Source organism: Osmerus mordax, chromosome 19 (assembly GCF_038355195.1).
Source record: "Osmerus mordax isolate fOsmMor3 chromosome 19, fOsmMor3.pri, whole genome shotgun sequence".
NCBI classification, from domain to species: domain Eukaryota; kingdom Metazoa; phylum Chordata; class Actinopteri; order Osmeriformes; family Osmeridae; genus Osmerus; species Osmerus mordax.
In genome coordinates, this window is record NC_090068.1 from 10,140,958 (window position 1) to 10,154,785 (window position 13,828).

General features: G+C 52.2%; 1 protein-coding gene across 1 annotated transcript in view; it reads right to left on the bottom strand.

The window, feature by feature from the left end:
• Nucleotides 1-5,049: 5,049 nt before the first annotated feature.
• The window catches only part of sptbn2 (spectrin, beta, non-erythrocytic 2), a 33,731-nt gene continuing 24,952 nt past the window's right edge, over nucleotides 5,050-13,828 (bottom strand). Inside the window, exons 23-38 of the mRNA XM_067257624.1 lie at nucleotides 13,331-13,555; nucleotides 13,006-13,095; nucleotides 12,573-12,863; nucleotides 12,294-12,424; nucleotides 11,924-12,128; nucleotides 11,448-11,822; nucleotides 11,102-11,346; nucleotides 10,810-10,948; nucleotides 10,593-10,677; nucleotides 9,676-9,872; nucleotides 9,342-9,466; nucleotides 9,053-9,128; nucleotides 7,293-7,471; nucleotides 6,951-7,124; nucleotides 6,698-6,740; nucleotides 5,050-6,572 (exon numbers count right to left, since the gene is read on the bottom strand). Of these exons, the coding sequence (XP_067113725.1) occupies nucleotides 6,354-6,572; nucleotides 6,698-6,740; nucleotides 6,951-7,124; nucleotides 7,293-7,471; nucleotides 9,053-9,128; nucleotides 9,342-9,466; nucleotides 9,676-9,872; nucleotides 10,593-10,677; nucleotides 10,810-10,948; nucleotides 11,102-11,346; nucleotides 11,448-11,822; nucleotides 11,924-12,128; nucleotides 12,294-12,424; nucleotides 12,573-12,863; nucleotides 13,006-13,095; nucleotides 13,331-13,555 (2,799 nt within the window). The 3' untranslated portion in view covers nucleotides 5,050-6,353. The remainder of the gene's footprint in view (nucleotides 6,573-6,697; nucleotides 6,741-6,950; nucleotides 7,125-7,292; nucleotides 7,472-9,052; nucleotides 9,129-9,341; nucleotides 9,467-9,675; nucleotides 9,873-10,592; nucleotides 10,678-10,809; nucleotides 10,949-11,101; nucleotides 11,347-11,447; nucleotides 11,823-11,923; nucleotides 12,129-12,293; nucleotides 12,425-12,572; nucleotides 12,864-13,005; nucleotides 13,096-13,330; nucleotides 13,556-13,828) is intronic.

The window sequence follows — 13,828 nt, forward strand, 5'->3', positions numbered from 1 at the left end:
CAGCCTACAGTGGATGTGCTGATACAGTGGAACCAGAGATGCGCTTCATATGACACCCCCTCGCGCGCTCTCCTGTACGCATGCTTTGCGGGTGCACCTCCTCAATTAGTGAGGAGTTGTAAAGTGCGGCACCGGATTTTTGCAGAAAAAGGCAAACGTGTGGAAACGCTCGTGGCAGGCTCGTAAATCTATATGGGTTCATTCAGGGTCTGTAGTCCACGCTACATCAGTGCTACATCAACTACCATACATCGTGGCCTGGTTTGGCTACGACTATTCCTCAGAGATGCAGTGATCCATACCAGGCTTTGTATGTCTCTATAGGAATATTTCTCTTCTTCCTTGTTGCTCCCAAATTCCAACCCAGGCAGGCGCTGCCGTAGATGGGCGCTGCCGTCGCTGTTCAAATGTGCACGCTTCGACGGGCGCGCGATTATTGACTCATCGCCGTTTACACCCCTAGGCAGGGCTATGATAGTTCTGCCAGAACTACCTTCCATGGAAACATGTATTATTATCTAGTTCACAGTCAAACGTGACAATCCAGAGGGGCATATCATGATTGAATCAAGTGATAGCCTACCATAACTTTGTTGTCGCTAATCGCTTTGTAATCACCTAATACAAGAGAATGCAGTAAACACAATCACAATAAAGTGCTTGAAGAAAAAGAGAGGGAGTGGGTAGTTGTCAAATTTATCTAAACTTTCTTGGCTTTTGCAAAAAATCAAGTCCAAAGCTCTATACCACCTGCATGGGGTATAAAGCACCGTGGACATTGAATTAGAGTTACAATAGCACGTGGCATCAAGAAGAGAGGCACCATGACAACTTATTAAAAAGGCAGATATCCCTCACAGCCCCCCCTACAATCTCCTGCTAAAGCTATTGACCACTTTGAGTCAACAATGTTGAAAATCTGTCTCAAATTTCATCAACATTTAACGAGATTAACTTCTACCTAACAAGGGGTGTGAATGCCTTCATGTGTAAAACGTTGCGTAATCAACACTGAATCAAGTTGAAGCAGGTTTTGGTTGCGGGCCCACTGATCCAGCCAGAACGAGCAGTTCCGTACCGGACACAGGCACACACAACCATTGTCGTTATTCCTTCCTCTCCAAGCTCTAAATACGGCCCAGATGTTATGAATGTTTCAGAGACCTGTATATTCCTGAGATACAACGAACTTTAGTGTTATGAGTTCACTTGCACCGTGTCCTTGGACTGCTAAGTGGAAAAAGCAGACTGTGCAGTCAGCTCCCCAGTGTCCAGGACGCATCCCCCACAGCCGGCTGTCATGCATAATGCATGGGGCTTAAAAAGCAGGGAATCAATGCAATACTACCTACAGCCTCCTTCAAACTAGTTCATTAGTTATCTACTTGCATGTGGCAGAGCAAGGGGTGTTGTGAACTAACTATTTGGTAGATAACATTTTATTAGGCAGCATTCAAATCACCAGTTGGAATATGAATGAATATGGGTGACTCATTCGTGTTGCCTTAGCATCTAAGCAAAAGAACAACCTAAAAATACTAACAAGATACAAGAAAACTTACCAAATGGGACATCATCCTTTATCTTCATTCTAGTTCATTCTAGTTAATGAATAAAACAACACTGTATAAAAATTTTACTCTATCCTGATATTAGACAGAGGAGTAGTCTAGCATGTCAGAGACACTTGCTACTGAAGCGAAGGGTTCCTAAAAGCATTGTGAACTCCTTGTCTTTTCTCTGGGAGCTTCAACGGTCGCTGGGTAACTGGCTATTGTTAGGTTAGCCGTTAGCAGAAAGGGGAGCCTATTGAAAGGGGGCTCTGACGCTTTTGAAAACTGCTTCAGTATATCGCAGTTGCCAAGTTGTCCAGGGAACTTGATTAATTGAGGTCTGTGAGGCCATTTACACTTCTTGTGCAGAGAATGCGGATTTGAAAGTGTCCGTTACTATTTAGATCAGAGTATTTGTCATTCCTTCAAACCGTGACAACACCACATACGTGCTTTCTATTGAAGTTATAAAGCAGGGAATGACATTTGAAGTCATTTGAAAACACAAAAGGTCACACCAGCATCCATCCTCTGTAGTTTAATGTTACGAACAAGCTGCTAAACAAGGAACATTTGCATACCCTCCCCTCCCCCCTTATGTAACATGCCAACTACCATTGAATCAACTGAGATACAGGGGATGATGATGTGAAGGATGCCAATGCCTTAGCAGGGTGTGGTATAACACAGACTACCTGGCCCTTTAACATGTTTGGAGAATGATCTGGGCACGCTTCAGACCGCACATTAGAAGCACTTAGAGGAGGCCATGTGCAGCCAAGTTGGAGAAAATCAAGAACAAGACCTACTCGCTCAGAGCTGTTTGTTCATGTCTGGCAAACGGGAGACAGGATATGCCTGAAATGCCCTTCCTCTCTATGCCGTCGATGTCAGGATAGGCCTGAGAATGTGACAGTGTGTTCCCACGGCTGGCCCTCGGAGCTGCACGAAACGTTTTCGAAGTGCCAGTTTGGATCACCCAGAAACCAGGCAATGTAACTGAATATCGTAACTGAAGGTTCTGCAGTGAACGTTGCCTCACTTGTGTGTTTAATAGATTGGTGTTGTCGGGGTCATGTAAATTATTTACTGGTTACCTGGCATCAGCAGGCCCCCTGTCAGCATTTAAGAGCTTCTATTTCCGACATGATCACTGAGACGAACAGGATTAGGAAATGCATGTAAAGTCGCATTGTAGTTTCAAATCCACAATCAAAGAGACACATTACAAATAACTACACATGCACAAGGCATGTTTTTCTTTTAAACCATGTTTTATTATTCCTAATATTAGATGTAGATACACAAGTCAACAAACATTTCGATTCGTAATGAAAATGCTCCACAGCACACGGACATCTTGTGGAAGGGTCTGGTATTACAGACAAATACCTGAAAATGGACAGCAGTTATAGTTATAAGGAAGTTGCAGTAGTAACAGTAGTAGTAGTAATAACAGTAGCAATAATAAGAATGATAATCATAATCAATCATAGTAGTGATATTAACAACTCGAATTAGTCACAGAGGAAGGGACTGACATTCTTTAAAAGTCATGAAAATGAGTTTGCATGGACAGGCTTATCAAACGCTGCAGAACCGATCACCGGATGAGAAAAATACAAGCCCCTGTAAAACAGCACATCCCCCTTGCTGCCTAAAGCTAAAAAGGGAAGCTCAAATTTGCCATCTGTCTTCTTGTCCACGTGTGTCTGTTCCTCTTCAAGCAGGAGACATCCCTTCTTCATACACGTTTGTCACTCAACAGCATCGCCCTCTAAGCTCTTACCAGCCCTCTGCCATCAATGATAAAGTCTGGCCTTTTTCGGTCATCGCTCACCTCAGACTGAACATCATCAACCCAAGTCTGACACCAGTTCACAGCCAGGAAATTCAGGGGTGTGTGTGTTTTGTGTCCTAGAGAGAGATGGTGTTTAAAGCATTTGAAATAACGGCATCCATTATTTTGCATCACATGACCAATTTGGCCAACCTACTTTTAAGACATCAACATTCATAAGAGATCCAGAGATTCACCGATAACTTGCCTGGGCTGTTCATTGTTCACACCTGCACCTACTTGAATCTGGCAGGATTTCAAGAGGGTCACCATAGCACAAGTACGTCCATGAGAGGGTACTAGAACCTAGCTTCGGAAGTTGAGCGTCCATTCAAGCTGGTTTTTAACGTTTGGGTGTTTCTCTGGTGGTTTGGTAGACAGGAAGTCCTGACCAAGCCAGCTCTCAGCTTCGCTGCTTAACACTTAGATCCCTGACTGAACCTTTTAACAGCTGCTTCCGTACTCTAAACAGAAGCTCAGCCTCAAAGCTGGTTCTGAGAACCCTCGTAGACAAAACAGTCAGCCGCCAAGCAGTTTAGGCCGGTCGATCTGCTTAGTTTATCTGAAATGTTCTTTAAAAAGTCCATGAAAGCTCCTACGACTATTGGCAATGAGAGAGCAACTGGCAAAAACATCCACAAGGGTAACACTGTGTGTTCCCACTTCCAGCCTTGCACTATTAATAAACAAATATTACGTTCCAAACGTGTCTGAGTTGGACTTAAACATCGTTATTTAAATTACCGTTTTCAATGAACTGTTCTTTGTATTATTGATCTTTAACTGTCAAGAGGTGATAGTTTGACTATTTCGGTCCAGTGTAATTCTCCGTCCTACCCAGTGTGGGTTTCATGGTATATCATGCCATGCTAGACATTGCTTACATGGAACCTCACATACCAAGAGAACGTCAAGTAGATGGGACTAGGAGACAACGATGACACATATACAAGTATAATCCTATATGAAGCCATGCCACATACGGAACAGCACGCAGCTCGCCTAGAAAACCACTGAAACTTTTTTTCCCCTCACTGTCACAATCAAACGCGGAGAGATCGCCATCGTTAACGCTCTCATTCACCTCACGTCCTGAAGCCGTGTCGGCGGGACTGTCTGAGCCTGCGTATAGTACCTGGGTATTAAGGCCATACATGAAGTCAAGGCCAATGGGCAGCATTGGAAACATTCTTTTGAAGATTTGTACCAAACGATGCGTTATCAATGATAAAGCTCACTTTGTGGTTAAGCACTGATTAAATTAAATGGATAGTCTGTGCTTGTGAAAAGTTCAAAGTAAACAAAGCTCGCTTTGTGGTTAAGCACTGATTAAATTAAATGGATAGTCTGTGCTTGTGAAAAGTACAAAGTAAACATGGGCTTGAGTAAGGCTCAGCTCTCTCAGGCATCATCATCCTGCACTTGACATCACACATTCTTTACCCAGAATCCCATCTGCCACCTCATCATTCCTTAGCCCACCTATAATGACCCCCCACCACACACCCGATCTCTCTGCCGTGCTTGCCCCCTCTCCGAGTCTCTCAGAGGAGTGTTCCCCCGGCCCAGATCCTCTCCTCTCCTGAACCGTGTTCAGACACACTACACCACTACGTGTCTATACCTGGAGAAGGTATTTGAAGAGGGAAACTGAAGTCTGAAAATCATCCCGGAAGAACGTTTAATCAATTTAGCAGTGTCATCTACATGTTCAAACCAAAAAACATTTTTTTTTCCTTTTTTTTCAAAGCCATCCCATTAACTTCCGTTGGTGTGAATGTGTGTGAGTGTGTGTGTGTAAAGATAGAACAGTGGCACCCAACTTGCTGCCTCTGATCAAGAGTTACAGAAAACGTGCAAAACCAACAGCACCACAACTCACACTCACCCTTACTAGAAAACTAACCCTCTCTGCTTTATAAAGAAACAACTCCAAATCAATGCAGAATTAATCCCTCAGAAGAAGAATAAAATCAAATACAAGTAAGAGTTGAGATAAAATTGAAAATAAAACCACTTTAAATATATATTTGTCATTTTCCCCACTGATGATCACTTACTGCACACTGCTAAAATGTACCGTTTTTAAAAACGCCTCAGAACTTTCCTTCCAAGAAAAAAAAGAGATAACAAAACAAACAGAATCCAGACCAACGTGGTCTCGTACGCTCATCCAAAACTCTCTCTCTCCTCCTCAACGTTACTCAAGATTTCTACTGACAAACTCTTTTTAAATAATATCTTTTCTCAAAACTGCAACAGCAAAAAAGATAAATAAAATAACAGCAATAATATTGGTAAAGTTATTAACATCAATACCAAAACAAAAACAAATCGATGTGGTCCTTCCGAAGGAGAAAGAGAAGGAGAGATGAGAGAACAGGTATAGATGGAACCTGCCATAGCACCGTGTGCCATGGTCGCTCTCTCGGTTGCCACTTAAACAGCATTGAAGTAAGCTGCCTGTCTCCAGACAGGCTGACACAGCTAACTCAACCCAAACCGGATCTAGAGTGTGTGTGTGTGTGGGGGGGGGGGGGGGGGGGGATCTGACTGGAGGGAGCCTCCCTCTCTCTTGGCCAGAGACGAGGTGACTGTCCCTGCTTCCACCAGAAACCCCTCGTTATCTACTAGTGAGTCCGGCCAATATAACTCTGTTGGCCCAAAGCCTAAAACTCCCGAAAGCCATGGACAGAGAAGTACTAGGGGTGATGCTGGATGTGGAGACGGTTCCAGATAGCTAAAGGGAAATAACGGACAAATGAATAGAGATAGAAAGAGAGAGCAAGCTCTGCCTGTTGTAGTTGTTGAGACTCCTCAGGACTGAGGCCGGCAGCAAAGCGTTTTATGCGACAAGCGCTTTTTCCTTTCTGCCCTGTTTCAGTTTGTTGGAATTTTTTTGACAAATATTGTTTGGGTTGAAGTCGGCGTGTTATTTCCCCCCTCGACGCCAAATGTTTTTATTTCTTCTTGCCGAAGAAGCTGAACCTCTTCTCGCGGTCCTTGTCCTTGCCGTCCTTGTTGCGCATGGTGACGCCCCCGGTCTCGGCCGAGCTGGGGGAGATGGGGGGCATGGTCATGGCTCGGCTCAGGGCCCGGGGGCCCACGGGAGAGTGGTCCCCTGACCCCACCGGTGGGATGATGGCCTGGATGGAGCGGATCCAGGAGCTCATCTCCCCCTGACACACACACACACACACACACACACACACACACACACACACACACACACAGGTTAACTCCGACTGACAGACAGACAGGCATGACAGGAGCACCGTTGTGACCAGTGTGTGTTTTCTCTTACCTCGTCCTTAGCTTGGAACAGATACTCTCTCCCATCTCCTAGCCTGCATGGAGCATGGAGAGGACAAAGCTCAGTGTTAAACACATCTCTACTCCCCTCTGGATCACCTCTACAGCATTAGGACCGCAGTGACTGTGCTCTCTCTAAATGTCACCCGGTGAACGAGCGATCGGGCTTATCCAGCCACCGAATCAATCAACCGACAAATCGACCACCCTTCCCCCGACCTCCTCCCCTCTTGACACGCTCCTACCGAAGCTTGAAGACGTGTTTCCTCTTCTTGTAGTCGTTGGCCACCTCGCACACAGCCTCCCCCAGGCTGATGGGCACCTCCCCGTGGTAGGGGATCCCGTTGGACGCGCTCTTGTTGTCCTTGTAGAAGCCCAGGCTTCCCTTCCGCAGGACGCAGTACACGTTCTGCCAGGACCTGAGGGAGGACGGCTCAGTCAGAGATCACGAGGTGATCACGGCCTCTCTTTCACTCTCCTCACCTCCATTCTTTAATGTCTCCACTCTTCTTCCCTGTCCTCATTTCTGTCCTTCCCTCTACTCCCCCCCCCCGCCCCCCCTCCCCACACACTCCCCCCTCCCTTACCTGGTAGCTGCCTTCTTGTTGTGTGACTCCATCTCCTGCTTGCGGCAGAGCATGCCCTCCATGGCGTTGGGGCCCGGCTCCGCCCCGCCCCTGCTGGGCAGCGTGGCCGACGGGTCCAGTCTGGAGGAGGCCAGGCCGCTGTCTCGACCCGGCCCGTTCACAGAGTCCGTCTCAGAGCCCTGCAGGGGGAGAGACGGGCTAGTCAGGACACGGCTGGACGGAGCACATCACACTCTCACTCTTACTCTCTCTACAGAAAGACCACAGAGCAAGCAGCCATGATGACACCACTGGCCAACAACAACAACAGCGTGTCGTTGTTGATGAACTCACGATGCGTTCAACGTGACAAACACAGGAAGACTACACAGAAACAGACATCCTCACACAGAAACACCCTCACACAGAAACACAGACATCCTCACACAGATACCGACTCACTCTAAACAGGGGTGACCCGTGACACAGCACCCCTCACTGCCAGGAGGGGAGAAGCAGGAGGCCAGCCCAGCGTCTCAGACACACACAGCACCACACACACTCATGCAATGATGTTTCCACTGAACGACTCCAGACACGATCCATAACAAGGCAGCAGGAAGTGATGCGGCTCACTGCGACCCGTAAGGGACAACACATGGTTGACTACGTTCCCTGGCATCAACTTGGATTTGAGAGGAAATCTTGAGTTTCCGCCTCGGTTGAAAACCTATTCTCCAGTCGGCCTGCTGAACAACAGCTGAATGCACGCTGACACACAGGACCACTTGGGCGAAGCTACTTTCACGAGCCAAGACGACACATGGGTTCTATTCGCTAGCTTCAAGCTAATGACAACAATTGCTCTCACGATCACTCATGTTCTGGACAGTTACCGACACAGACTGAGAGGAACTCAGGAGAGGGACTGTTCCACTCACGAGCAGAGGGAGGTGAGGAATCTGTAGCCAGGAGAGCCTGGGGGAGGGGGGGAGGGACAGGACTGGACAGCAACATTGGGGGGGGGGGGGGTTGTGCGTGCGCTCAAAGAAAGCAATGATGGCAGCCGTGACAGGGAGCGATGGCGCCCTCTGCTGGGCCAGGCTGAGGTACTGCGGCGTGACCAGGAGCAGGGTGCAGGCCAGGCATGGGGGAGGGGGGTGGGGGGGTGTGGGGGAGGGATGAGGAGGCTAGGCTAGGACTACGCCTGGTCGGGTACTCACACGCTCCAGCTGCTTGGGCTTAGAGACGGGCTTAGGCTGGGCTTTCTTTCCCACTGACAACGACACTGATAAGGACTGCAGGTAAAAACGCAACAGGAAATGGGAGTTAAGAGGTCCTGGAGTGTGGAGTGTTGCTCGCCAGTGTTAGTGAAACATGACAAGACCCTGACACACAAACAAGTAGATCATACAGAGACACAGACACTGGTATCATAAACAAACTCCCACAAAGGACTGATGTTGAACCGACCGTTTAGGTCTTCTTAATTGATTACTGATAACTTACAAGATAAACATATCGTCACAGGTACAAACAATGACAACACATATTCATCATACATGAACAAGACGACGTAGAGAAGACCACGACATTAAACATCCGACCTGTGAACACCAAAACGACGACTTGTTCGGGTGTGTTAGAATCCCTGGTCAAACATCCCTGAGACTGGATGTGACTGGATGTGACTGGATGTGACTGGATGTGACTGGATGTGACTGGATGTGACTGGACGTGAAGAGCATGAGCATGATGAGACTGTGGGAGGCGTGTCTCACCTGGGACGTGTCCTGGTCACTGTGGACTCCATTCACGGATACGGACTGGTTCAGGGTGGTCTGGTCCAGGCTGGTCCTGGAGGGGTACACAGGGGCGGGGGGGATGAGAAGACGACCCAGACATGTCTCGAAGATGTGTGTACATAGATTATAACCCTAACCCTTTTATCCAAAGCAACACAGGGAGATTCGAACCTGGAACCTGTTGATTTGCAGTCAAATTGCTCTGCCCCTGCTCTCTACCCCTCCATTTAGCAGCAGCCTGGGTCTCCAGGCCTCCCAGACTCACCTGGCAGCAGATTCATGTGCTTGGCTCTCGGCCTCGGACGGGGCCACTTCCGTGGGGGGCGGTGTGGGGGGCCGCCTCGCCCTCTCCTCCTCCTCCATCCTCCGCTGGCGCTCCTGCTCCTCCAGCTGACACACAGAGGGATGATTAACGGACGAGCGCGCCAGCCGCTGTCTGAGAGGCCAGACAGCGGCTGTGGTCGGAGGAAGGAGCCAGACGCATCACTCCACACACTCTGGCAGGCAGAGGAGATGCCATCTCTGATACACCTCTCACACACACACACACACACACACACACACACACACACACACACACACCTCACACACGCCCTCACCGTGGTGAGCTTCTCCAGCAGGACGAAGCGCTCCTCCCAGCCGTGGGCCAGCTTCTCGAAGGCCTCGTGGCGTTTGATCAGGCTCTCCACCTCGTCCACGTTGGCGCCCAGCTCCCCGGCCCGCACCAGGGGCTCCTGGCCTGCCAGCCACGACTCAGCCACAGAGGCATCCCGGCCGAACTGCAGCACCTCCAGGACTGACGGAGACACGGCGAGGGCCAGGCGAGGGCCAGGCGAGTCCCACCGGGAGCGTGAGACACGAGGGAAAGGCGATACACGCCGACAAACGTACTGACACTGGTACCTCACATGCTACTAGTTTTACTCATCCAACCTTCCCTCACCCGCCCTGCCCAGAGAACATACCCCTCACCCGCCCTGCCCAGAGAACATACCCCTCACCCGCCCTGCCCAGAGAACACACCCCTCACCCGCCCTGCCCAGAGAACACACCCCTCACCCGCCCTGCCCAGAGAACATACCCCTCACCCGCCCTGCCCAGAGAACACACCCCTCACCCGCCCTGCCCAGAGAACATACCCCTCACCCGCCCTGCCCAGAGAACATACCCCTCACCCGCCCTGCCCAGAGAACACACCCCTCACCCGCCCTGCCCAGAGAACATACCCCTCACCCGCCCTGCCCAGAGAACATACCCCTCACCCGCCCTGCCCAGAGAACACACCCCTCACCCGCCCTGCCCAGAGAACATACCCCTCACCCGCCCTGCCCAGAGAACACACCCCTCACCCGCCCTGCCCAGAGAACACACCCCTCACCCGCCCTGCCCAGAGAACACACCCCTCACCCGCCCTGCCCAGAGAACATACCCCTCACCCGCCCTGCCCAGAGAACACACCCCTCACCCGCCCTGCCCAGAGAACATACCCCTCACCCGCCCTGCCCAGAGAACATACCTATCTGGAGGTGGTCCATCTTGTCCTGCCACTTCTTGTTGGTCTCAGCCCTCCGTCCCTGGAGCTGGTCCAGCTTCTCCCGGATCTGAGACGTGGTCACATCGCACGGGTCAGGACAGCAGTCCAACAGCTAACAACTCTGTATGTGTATGTCTGTATGTGTGTGTGTATGTGTGTGTGTATACATGTGTGTGTGTGTGGTGTGTGTGTGTCATACCTCATCGGCTGCGTAGTGGTTGTTGTTGATGAGAGTGTTGCCCATCTCATAGCAGGCGGTGAAGCTGTCCGCCCGGGTCTCGATCTCAGACTTGATGTCCTGGTGGTTGGCGATGACCAGTCCAGCCGAGGACACATCCCTGGAAGACACAGGCAGGGCACAGGGGACAGACAGGTCAGGGAGGGACCAATCATTCCCCTTCACTGGATAAACTCCAATCCCCGGACAGATCTGGTCGTACTGTACTTGTACGCCGGCAATCAAGTTGAACAAGTGGTGGGCGTGGCTTCACCTGGGGCTGTCGTGGGCGTCGATCTGCAGGTTGACCCCGTCCATCCACAGCATGAGGTCGCGCACCATGTTGGAGAAGCGGAACTTTTCCACCGTGTCCAGCAGGAGGAGCCGGCGAGCCTGGCCGGCCCCCAGCAGGCCCTCCCACGCCTCGGTGACGGAGCGCTCGCTGCGGTGGATCTCCTCCGCCTTCTCCCCAGCATAGGCCTTCTGCAGGCGAGCCGCGTCATCCTGCACCTGGTTCACCTGCGGGTGGGGGGGCGGAGGAAGACCGGCTCAGCGAGGGTTGGGGGGGGGTCGGGTGGTGTAGCGCGTGTGTGTGTGGGGGGTGGGGGAGGCGAGCGTACCTGGCCGCTGAGGGCCTGGATGTCGTGCTCGTAGGCCGTGTGCTGCCTGTGCAGGTGCTGGACGGTGTTGAGGTCGCGGCCCAGCTCCGAGGGCAGCGCCTCGCGCTTCTCCCTGACGCGGCCCAGCGCCTCGCGGCCGTCCTGGTGGAAGCGGTGCAGCTCGTACGAGGCGGCCAGCATCTGCGTGCGCGTGTCGATCAGCTCCAGCAGGTCGGCCCACGCCTCGTTCAGCCCGTCCTTCCACTCGGCCACCGTGGCGTTCTCCGGGTGGCCCGACTCGATCAGGTCGTCCGCCTGCCCGTTGACGCCGTCCACGCGCTCCTGCCCGATGTTGCTGGTGTCCCGGGCGAACTCCCGGAACTTGTCCCTCAGCATCTAACACAGAAGGGGAGGGGTTAGCAGCCCTGGTCTACGGTTGGCTGAATGCCAGGCTGGTTACCCAGGTGTGGAGGGGGGAGGTTGGAAGCTGCTCTCACCGTGACATGCTCGTAGTCCTGGCCCAGCTCGTGGGAGCCGGCCACCACCTCCCTCTCAGCGATCCACTGCTCCAGGTCGTCCACCTCCCTCTTCAGCTGGGTCAGCCTCAGCCTCTCCTGCAGGCGGCCGCGACGCTCCTCCGCCAGGTCCTTCAGCCCCGCGTACAGCTTGTCCACCTGGGCTTGCCGTAGGGTGAGCCTCTCACTGAGCACAGGGAACCAGACCACACATGACCATCAGTCCCCAGCCGTATAACTCAAACATACACAGTACAGTCAGCTGTCATACGGTTTTTGGGAACCAGTTGGGATATTAGGTATTGGGTTATGTGGCTCTCTCTGGCCTGGTTGCCCCTCTATGACCTCTGACCTCTCGGGGTGCTCGCTGGTGACCATGAGGCGGCTGCTGTTGGCCAGCTGGTGGATGGTCTGGGCGTAGTCCTCCAGGGCCTGTTCCAAGATTTGATGCTTCTTCACCATCACCATGGCACTCTGCTCATCCTGCAGCACACACACACACACACAAACACACATGTATGTACACACACACAGAAGGAGGAAAGTGCATCGATTACACAACGACGCTTGAGAAAAAAACACATCTTGGCGCTCCGCTCATCGTGCCCACCCGGGGGGGGGCCGGCCTCACCTTGGCCTTCTCCTCCGACATCATGTGCAGCTCCTGCTCCCCCATCCAGGCCTCGGCCTCGGCCGCGTCCGTGTAGAACTGCTGGGCGCGGTTGGCCTCCACCAGGCGCACGTGCCTCTCGTCCGTCTCGGCGATGAGCTGGGCCCACAGGTCCCTCAGCTCGGCCAGGCGGCCCTCCAGGGCCGACCGCCTCTCCCCGTCCACCTCCTCCTGCCCCGGGGCCAGGCTCCGCCGGTGGGCCTGGATGTCGTCGATGCGCGGCTGGTGGCCCTGGATCTCCTTCTGCAGGGTCTGCGTGACGGAGGGGGGGGAGAGCGGGGAAGTTTGTTTACAAGTGGGGTTGCGGATTGGAAAAGGCGACGCAGCCCTGCCTCTCCTCCAGGAGACGGCCCCTGCACTCCTTGGCGTGTGGTCGTGGGGACAGGGGGTGTACCTGGTTCTTCTTGATGAGCAGCTGCACACTGGGGAGGTCCTTGCCATGGTCTGTGGAGTTGGCCAGTGGCATCCTCTCCTTCACCCACAGCTGATGACGACCAGACCCACGCAATGAGTTACACAACCTACAGCTATACAACCTTGATGAAACTAAAACGGAAGAATCTGCTGCGTAATGTAATAAAAATGTACTATCAATGTATTCATTTAGCCTTTTATCCGTTGAACCTCCAAACTCTTGATCTGCAGTCACATGTTCTACAACTGAGCTGTCCGCACCCCCCCCCTGCTATAAACCATCTCTCAAAACACCCGCCACTCACAATCTCGTCCTCCAGGTCTCGGTTGAACTGGTGGGCCTCTTTGGAGGCGAGCAGCCTCTGCTGCCTCTGCTTGAGCGGCTCCTGCAGCTGGCCGAAGCTGTCGGTGACGCGCCTCTGCTGGCCGTCCACCTCGGCCAGCCCCGCGTCCTCCTGGGCCAGGGCCAGGGCCTGGGACTGCAGGGACTGCACCTCCTTCTCACGCACCTCCATCTGGTGCTCCAGCATCTGCGGAGGCACAGCCAGGAGGCTTCGTCAGACAGTGGACCCCCCTCACATGCACTACTAATCATGTAGAAGGGGGGGTCAAGATGGCTGAGCGGTTAGGGAATCGGGATGTTAATCAGAAGGTTGCCGGTTCGATTCCCGGCCATGCAAATTGACGTGTCCTTGGGCAAGGCACTTCACCCTACCGGCCTCAGGGGGAATGTCCCTGTACTTACTGTAAGTCGCTCTGGATAAGAGCGTCTGCTAAATGACTAAATGTAGAAGTCTTTTTGA